This window comes from Abrus precatorius, unplaced genomic scaffold (genome assembly GCF_003935025.1).
Source record: "Abrus precatorius isolate BTA unplaced genomic scaffold, Abrus_2018 Scaffold11, whole genome shotgun sequence".
In the NCBI taxonomy this organism is placed as follows: domain Eukaryota; kingdom Viridiplantae; phylum Streptophyta; class Magnoliopsida; order Fabales; family Fabaceae; genus Abrus; species Abrus precatorius.
In genome coordinates, this window is record NW_020874303.1 from 20,463,415 (window position 1) to 20,472,135 (window position 8,721).

The following is an 8,721-nucleotide window of genomic DNA, read 5'->3' on the forward strand; positions in this document are numbered from 1 at the left end:
ATTCCAAGCATAAGATTCGAATTCAGTTTGCCAGAGCCTGGAACTGCTTTCTGAAATAATGGATGAATACTTCCTCAAATATATGTCTATCGAATTAAAAAAGAGCCTTGAATGAGTTACTTTTTTAAAGAAAACTTGTATCTCCTTGCAACAGGATCCTGTGTTTGTACTTGCCTAAAGGATATCCTTCAGTAAGCAATTCTTCAACCTAATTGCTCTATCTTCTTGGCACTATTAACAAATGTTGCACTTTTATCAAATCCCTCCAGCAAAAGAATCCGTACAGCTTCTAATCCATGTTGTAATGTAAAATTCAACTGAAAGATATTTTTATGAGCATTTAAAACTTCCATATGCTGAAGGCCAGTTTGTCAGTTCAAACTTCAAGAAATGCGTACCTCTTCCCTTTCCTGTTTAGTGAACGTGCGAAGAACAAATGCTACAGGATCCATTTTCCCAGGAGGCCGTCCAATACCTAATGAAATCAACAATAAAATGACAAATAGTATTACAAATGACTGTAACGTACATGAATATGTTAATCCTAGGAATGATATGAACGTACCAATTCTTAAACGGGGAAAACCAACATTCCCTTTAAAGTGATTAATAACACTCTTCATTCTGCCAAACAGCAAGGAGAACAAAAAACAGTAATACTTCATTTATGTTCTGCTCTGAAAGAACAAGGTGAAGGTGTATAATATCACTCTTATCATAAAAAAACTTCAGCTGCCTTCTCAAAAATAAAGAGAACGAAATTCTTAAACTTGCACGGAATATGTGGAACCACACACAGGAAATAAAAGTATATAAAGGCTAGGTTAGGTTAACAGAGGAAGCCAATTTCAGGGAGCAAATTATTCTGAGTTGAGCATTTCCCTGATCCAAATTGCAGGGTATGACTAAAGGAGGGAATATTGGCATTTCAACTTTCAGAAATATGAAGAAACTGGCCACAATAGTCACAACAACGATGGACGTGTTACTTTATAAACTCAATAAGGTACCAAACCAGGCCTACTGTAAGGTAGCAAAAAGAGTGCAAACAAAGAAGATTGTAAGTACCCGTTGTGACCTCCATGTCCACCCTTTGGTAGCAGCCGCAATTTTGCAAAAGGCAAATCCAAGTCATCAAAGATCTGAAGAAGAAAGTTATTGATTAACAGTCAAGCAGATCATCGTTCTACTTTTCTTTTGTCACTTGCAAATAAAAAGAACAAAGAAATCATAACATAGATACTATACCACAAGTACTTGCTTCAATGGAATCTTGTAATATGAAACTATGGCCCCGACCTTCAAAATAAATTTGAACACCAGCCAATCAGGATCAAGATAAAGGTATTTATCCCAGTAAAATCTGAGGAAGTACGTATACAACATGGAATAAGGGTATGTTATGACAAGGAAATGGACATGGGGATGTGGCAAGTTTTTAAAGTATAGGATACAACATGACAACGGTACAACAGAAAAAATGAGTTAAAATTAATATAAAAACACAAATCTTTAAATCAAAAGAGAGAATTGATGTTACAAGAGTTAGCATGAGTAATTGTAGACATAATATTTACATATTACATTTTAAGATTCTCCAGATAGCAGACTTACAGATTCACCACTTGAATTCATAAAAGTCTGTGGCTTTGCAAGTATAACCGGTACGTCACCTATAAAACCTGCAATAGGAAAACAACATCTGTCATGAATGGGTACATACAAATAATTTTTCTCTTTGCTTTTATCAGCAACATACAAATACTACTAGATAGCGGTGAGCCACAGACCCTAAAACCACTATAGTGGGATGACTGCTATACTAAAGATTTTAAATACAAGTTAAATAATTTACACTACACACATACAAAATATCAAATTTAATATATGCCCAAAAATTAAAGACATGACATTCAAAAGTCATAATCTTAAGGTTTTTGGCCTCCATTCACACTCACAGCTGCAGCAGTCGTGAATTCCGTGGTGAATTCCGGCACAAGAGTAGGCACAACATCCGCAAAGCTAAAATGCTTCGCAATGGGATTTCTATAGTAGATGAAGTCCTTGACACGATGCAATAGTAGTGCTATTGATAACTACGAGAAGAATTAGCATTCAGGATACAACCACAATTCTGGACACTAAGCAACCGTACCCCATGTGACGAGTGAATCAATTTAGACACGAAGACATGAAGGTTGAGAATATCAAGTCAAGTAAGCTATCACTAAAAGTTCCCATTCACACTTGACAAGGAATGCAGAATGAGATTCCATTTCCATCAACTACCCAACGCGTAACATACTATTTTTTCATAAAAAAGTCCTAAACATAACCGAAAAATCGCAAGGTTGAGGATAAACTTAAATGCTCATAATTTTGGACAATGATACGATACCATCAAGAGCATTAGACCCAAAAAAAGGTGGAATTCCCTATGAACCATAACATCTAAGGAGCAAGAGAGAGATCATAGCTTTACCAATAACCTACAAAGAATGCTAACCAAATTAATTAGAGAGAAATATTAGAGTTTTAATATTATAACCTTTTCCAAATAAGGCTTTGAAAGAAACGCTGGTCATAGATATCCCTTCGGCTTCAGCTATGGTATCAACCATCTCAAAGCCCACCTGAAATAAAACTCCAAAACAGAGTTATCAACTCAAAACTCGACTCTCTCTATCAAAAGTATAACACATTCACATGTAAGTAAGTACGAAATATGTTATTTTAACTGAAGAAGTTGCTAATAATAATAATAATATGGAAAAAAAAGATATGAGTAGTGACATTGTGACGTGTAGCAGCGAATTTCTTGCCAGGATTGCCGAGGCCAACAATTAACCAAGGTTCCTTCTGTTCTGTGGCGATGGTTGTTACGGAAGTAGAAGAAGAATTTGGAATGAAAGAAGAAGAGGAAACAGAGAATAGGGGCTTCGAAAAGCGGCACCTAGACCTTAGGGGAAACTTCATCGATGACACCCAGCAACCACAAACGTTCATGCTTCTTCCTTCCTCCTTCAAATGGATCACACAGAAACATAAACCCTAGAAATTAAAAACAATAATGCACCAAGCTTCGCTGTGGATATGAAAAATTGCAAACAGATAAATTCAAAATAAAATGAAATAAACAGACAAAATTACGCCGTTGCCGGGGATCGAACCCGGGTCACCCGCGTGACAGGCGGGAATACTCACCACTATACTACAACGACAAGATTTTGTTAGAGGGTATCAAAATTATATTTTGTTTTGTGTTTAGTTTAGATTACTGATCGATGAATTTCGTCTACAATGAAAAATCATATTATATCGTAACATGTTATATATATATATATATATACACATTGAGTGGGAGGAGTATTTTTATATGAAAATAAAAGTGATAAGTACTGATTACTATATTTTACAACAAATAACAAGTAAACCCCGTTCTACTTCTTACTTAAAGAATGATATTTTTTTTATATATATATTTTGCTTAATTTATTATATTCATTATATTCTCATTAATATTTTTTTCACTCTCTTTCACTCAGTTTCAACGATAATTATTACGACCTCCTTTTTTCAATGTTTTAATAACCAAAAAATCAATGGATGTTTTATTATCATCGTTAGCAATTTAATTTAAATTTACATTTTAAATTTTAGATTCTTAATTTTCTCATGTTTTATCGCTTTTTATTTTTAACATTATTCTCCCTAATAAAAAAGGTGAGAAAAACAATACCATACCCTTTGTTCCTTGCATCAAACCCAAGCCACCAATGCTCTAATGCAAGCTCCATCTTTCTTCTCTGATACATTTTATTTTGTTTTTATTTCCTTTCTTTAGACTGATTTAACCCATTCTCTATTATCTTTTCTTCTCTAATACACCATTCTGCATTGTTTGGCCGAGATTTATCTTTTCACAAAAAAAAAAAGAAAAAAAAATTTACGTGTTGACTCATTTTATATGAAGCTGTGCCTGTATATATGGCCGTTTGCAAAGGTTGAAGATTCAAAGTAAACAAAGTCTAGTCTTACTCTTTTGGGTGAATCAACCTTCTAATTATCTTATGGCTTTGACGTTTACTTATTTTCTTTGTGAGCAAGCGAAGAAAAAAATAATAAAAATCGAAATTGAATATATATATATATATATATATATATATATATATAAACGAGTCATCTCTATGATCTTGTGTGGGACTGGGATTGCGACAATGTCACAACAATTTTGAGCATTCCGATGTGTACGTTTTCAAAATTATCTTATTACTTCAAATGCGATATCCAAAGTACAAAGATTCAATTGATATAACAAAATCAAACACATATTCCAGCACCCCCGTTTGTTTCACCCAAAAGAAGAAATAATACATATATAATGTAAAACAACTCTTCAAAGTTCAAAACAACGTGACCCAATAGATCTCTGAAACCTATGAAAGAAACACAAACATAATTTATATATAAACAGATTAGTAATTAAACATTTGTAAAGTCTAGGACAACAGCATGCATGAATCATGATGCATCCAAGACCATGAAATATTCTAGCGAGCCATGCCCGGTGCAACATTTGGAGGCACTTGGTTGGCTCTGTTCATTTTATCCTCATTGGCTGTCCAACCTGTATATTTTGTATCACAAATTTATAAAAGGTTAGACCTTGCGGATATGATATATTAATACTTACATGTTCCTACAATTTTATAAACTTGAGTTTATTTAACATGAAGGAAAGACTCTAGTTATATTATTATTTATAACTAGTGCTTAACTATGGTTTATGAAAAACTGATCTTTATATACTTATTAGATATATACACCTAGTGAGAGATCAATGGAAATAGAAAGGGAGGGAAAATGTGATAAGTTACATTATATAATTGAAAAGAAAGATAAATCAATTAAAATTCATGATAGATATAACTTTTAAATTAATTGTATAAATAATTTTTACCGATACAAATAATTTATGATTGGATGATAGTATATATACTTTAATTAAATTCTAAATAATAAAAAAAAAAGAGATAAAGGTAGTGTGTAGGGTATAAATATCATTATTGAAAATTTATACCTATTGAGGGGTCCAATCCACGGTTTTTAAGTTCCCTGTACTCTTGGCAAATGGCACAGTGAGGGCAGAAGCAATGAACGCACAGGTCCATGCATGGTTCTTCGGGTAAGGAGTAGAGGCCTCTTAGTTTGCTTCTGTATGTGTAAGAATATAAACATCCAAACCCGAAATAGGAAAGGCCATAGTAGACCAAACCCGCAAATGCACATGCTGCAAATATGTTTCCCGTTTTTATTGCGAGGAAGGAAGTAAAGATTAAAATAATCAATAATATGTATGAGCTTATTGAAGATGATGTAGTTAACTACAATATATATAATGATAAATCATTTAAGTTACTCACATGTTCTTCCTTTGTCCAGAATTTCAGCATTCTGACCAAAGATGATACACGGACAGCAGCAAGTCATACAGCCTTCAACGTTTAAGGAGGGAAAAAAGGGAGGAAAAAAAGTAAGTAAAAATTAACATATTGCAAAATTGAGCTCAAAGTAACTTTTAAGAAGACAATTGTTTATTGTATATAATATCAATTTTCATTAAACAGATTGACTATTGGAATGTTAGAAAATTAACACCGTATGTTATATTTATATAATATTTCTCTCTCTCGCTTTTTATCTTTTTCACACTCCAACCGGAAGTATATATATACATTGTAGAAGATAAAGAGAAATAAAAAGAAGAAAAATACATGATAAATGTATGATGTGTGATGTGATGAGAAAGAAACTGACAAAAAAATAAATAAAAATTAGCGTGAACATAAAAATTGAAGTATGAAAAAGAATCAAATTTATCATGTTACAAACTTTAAATGTACACGTACATGCCAATGACTTTTTTGGCTGTGTGTGAGTGGTACATACATATAAGTTGCGTATTGATTTAATTCCATATAAGTTGTCCCGTGTGAGCATATACATAAAAGTAGTTTTACCAAAAGATTGCTCCAATTTCTTTGTATTGTAATCTTTTCTTTTGTTGTTCGTAACCTATCTAAGTAGTTCCTTTCAGAAAAGCAACTTCAATAATAAATAATAAATGCAACAACACCAAATAAACTTAATGCTACCATTACATATACGACTTGTTCATGAAAGAAGCTTACAACTTCCGAAGTCTTCAAAGCAATCACAGAAACCTGTAGTCCATGTTCCAGTTGGAGGACCGTTGTATGGTGATTGTGTTGTCTTGATTTCACCATTATACATTTTGAAGATGATCAAAGATAGAGATACGTCAAGATATTAATTGTATTGCTATATATATATCTTCATAGTTCTCGCCGGCTGGTTCTTGTATATATAGCAATGGGCAAGGACGCAAGGTTGACATTGACTGCATTGCTACCATTTTTTTTTTCTTAGTCAAATAAACATGCTATTGGCATTGGATTGCTAGACAAGTTGATTTAAACATATGCATGTTGGGTACTATTTCAAAATGCAAGGCTGTACCTAAGAAATTCCATTTCCCTGAAACTATAAGCAAGATAACACATGGTTTGGATTATAAACTATAGCTAGTTCATATGACCTTTTTCCCCTCCCTCTTGAGCCATGGATGGCGTATCTGCGTTTGTCAAGGGGATAAATTTTAAAATGAAATACTTACCGAATATTTCTTTGCTAGCTAATATACCTCACATGATCTAGAGAACTTAACGTGTGTTTAAAAAAACGTTAAAAAACCTATAAACATAAATTTAACGTAAAAGTTTTTAACACATAATATTGAAATACATGTAAGTTCAAACATTAATTCTATTAATAAATTGATTCCATTTGAGCAAATGTATGCTCTTTGCAACTCATTTCTCATATTGACCTTTAATACGAAATGAAGTTTCATTATCTGTTTCTATAATATAGTGGAATATATAAGACACATCAATTGATTATTTAATAGAAATTAAAGAAGCTGGTTGTTCCAAGAAAGAATTGTAATAGAAGAAGCGCACTTTTATTAACACTACTCTTGGGTGCAAAATTTTGTAAAAAAGCAAGAAACGCCTTTTCTTTTAGAATAATGTTATTTATACATCATTTTTATATAAGAAGAGAAAAAAAAATAAAAATATATAATAAATTATGTGAAAAATATAAAAGAAATTATATATGTGAATAATATTTTTAGTTTTTATTTTTTTAAATACCAAAGACATATTTGGATTGGAGAGGCAGTTTGACAAATTTATGCCGAGGAGGATCCTACTACAGTATCACTCATCAATTAATATATATAATATATATTTATAAAAGGTTATGCTAAATATAATCCAAATTCTGGTTGGTATACACAAACTTTAAGTCCTTTGCAACTTAAGCAACTTAAATAGATTATACATAAAGAGATCCATACTAACATGGGTTGGGTCTAATAGTAGTGAGTTATATTTTAAAGTTTTGTTAAAAAAGATATATTTATATTTAGTATTAGATTATAATTTGAATAAAATTTCTCCTGTAAAAAATCTTCGTATAAGAGATTAAATAATAAAGATAAAGAGATCTATTAGACTATTGCTATATTATTAGAACTAAAGGATTGCAATACTAACGTAAATTCAAAAGCAAGCTAGATCAGAAATAAAAATGGCTTAGTATATAAGAGATATTTTGTTGAACTAGGGTATGAAGTTACTTTAAACATGTGCAGATAGTTCAATATCATATGAAATTATAAGTGGACTAAGACTAATTCAAACCTTGATGTTCATAAATAACTATACAAATTATTATAAGAAATGTATTATATTTATAGACTTAACAAGAGACCTGGATACACTCAAGAAAGGCTATTAACACATTATTTAACATATTCTTTCTAACTCACTCTTAACTACTAATTAAAATTTATTTAAAAATATATAAAAATAATATGGGTCTCATTTTTTTATTTCTAATTTAATGTTTCTCTCATGCTTTTATACGTTTTAATGAATTTTAACTTATAATTAAAAAGTATTAAAAAGTATAATGCTAACATTCCTATTTACCAATGAAACACATGAAGTAAACAAAATCTCTAAGGCTAATCATTATAAAAAGTTAGTACTTTGCTTATTGTACGAAGCCAATATAAGAAAGACTACATAGGTTAATAATATCAAATTAGAGTTGAAAATAAATTGGGCTTAACCCGATAAAAAGAAAATGAATTATCCAAACAATCATAACGAGGAAGATTTAGTTCAGAAAATATTAACTCACCAACTTGAATAGATTACATTCTCCAATGCTAAACACGAAAATATAGGAAGTGAAACAAAATATTATTTTGAATTACGTAATAAAATTCTGTAAAATTTCTTTTGGTGGATTATTAAAGAGATATGAATGAGACAATATTGTTCGCTTAAAAATAAAAATTCACCAAATTCAGACATAAAGATCTCTGGTTGATGATTAACAAAATATGATGAGAGAAATTTACTAATCTTAGTTTTTTGTTTTTTCAGGAAAAATAACAAAAAATATTTTGCCGAATTGATTTTAACTTTTATTTTAGCATATTAACCTCTCAAATTAACAATTTGCGTGCATTCAGTAGGTAGAAAAAGTATACAAAAACTCATAACGTTGTTAAGATAATAATGGCCAACAGGTGGTGTTTGAATTCCACTCAATATAATATTT

General features: G+C 31.1%; 1 protein-coding gene and 1 non-coding gene across 2 annotated transcripts; both read right to left on the reverse strand.

Annotated features, from left to right (window-relative positions):
* Positions 1-127: 127 nt before the first annotated feature.
* Positions 128-3,104, reverse strand: LOC113854517 (peptidyl-tRNA hydrolase, chloroplastic). Its single transcript, XM_027485533.1, has 8 exons — positions 2,794-3,104; positions 2,549-2,633; positions 1,615-1,682; positions 1,249-1,299; positions 1,069-1,142; positions 566-624; positions 399-475; positions 128-317 (listed from the first exon to the last, which is right to left on the reverse strand). Exons 1-8 carry the CDS (start codon positions 3,004-3,006, stop codon positions 204-206), a joined length of 741 nt encoding a protein of 246 aa, XP_027341334.1. The 5' UTR covers positions 3,007-3,104; the 3' UTR covers positions 128-203.
* A 45-nt stretch (positions 3,105-3,149) lies between these two features.
* TRNAD-GUC lies at positions 3,150-3,221 on the reverse strand. Its single transcript has one exon. It is a non-coding gene; the product is annotated as a tRNA-Asp (tRNA).
* Between the last annotated feature and the right edge of the window lie 5,500 nt (positions 3,222-8,721).

Excerpts from the sequence above, each read along its gene's own strand:
- LOC113854517 (XM_027485533.1), bottom strand. The coding sequence starts at position 3,006 with ATGAACGTTTGTGGTTGCTGGGTGTCATCGATGAAGTTTCCCCTAAGG. Across the intron at positions 1,683-2,548 it reads CAAAGCCTTATTTGGAAAAG|GTTTTATAGGTGACGTACCG; the intron begins GTTATAATATTA and ends TTCCTATTGCAG. Across the intron at positions 1,143-1,248 it reads CATTGAAGCAAGTACTTGTG|ATCTTTGATGACTTGGATTT; the intron begins GTATAGTATCTA and ends TTTCTTCTTCAG.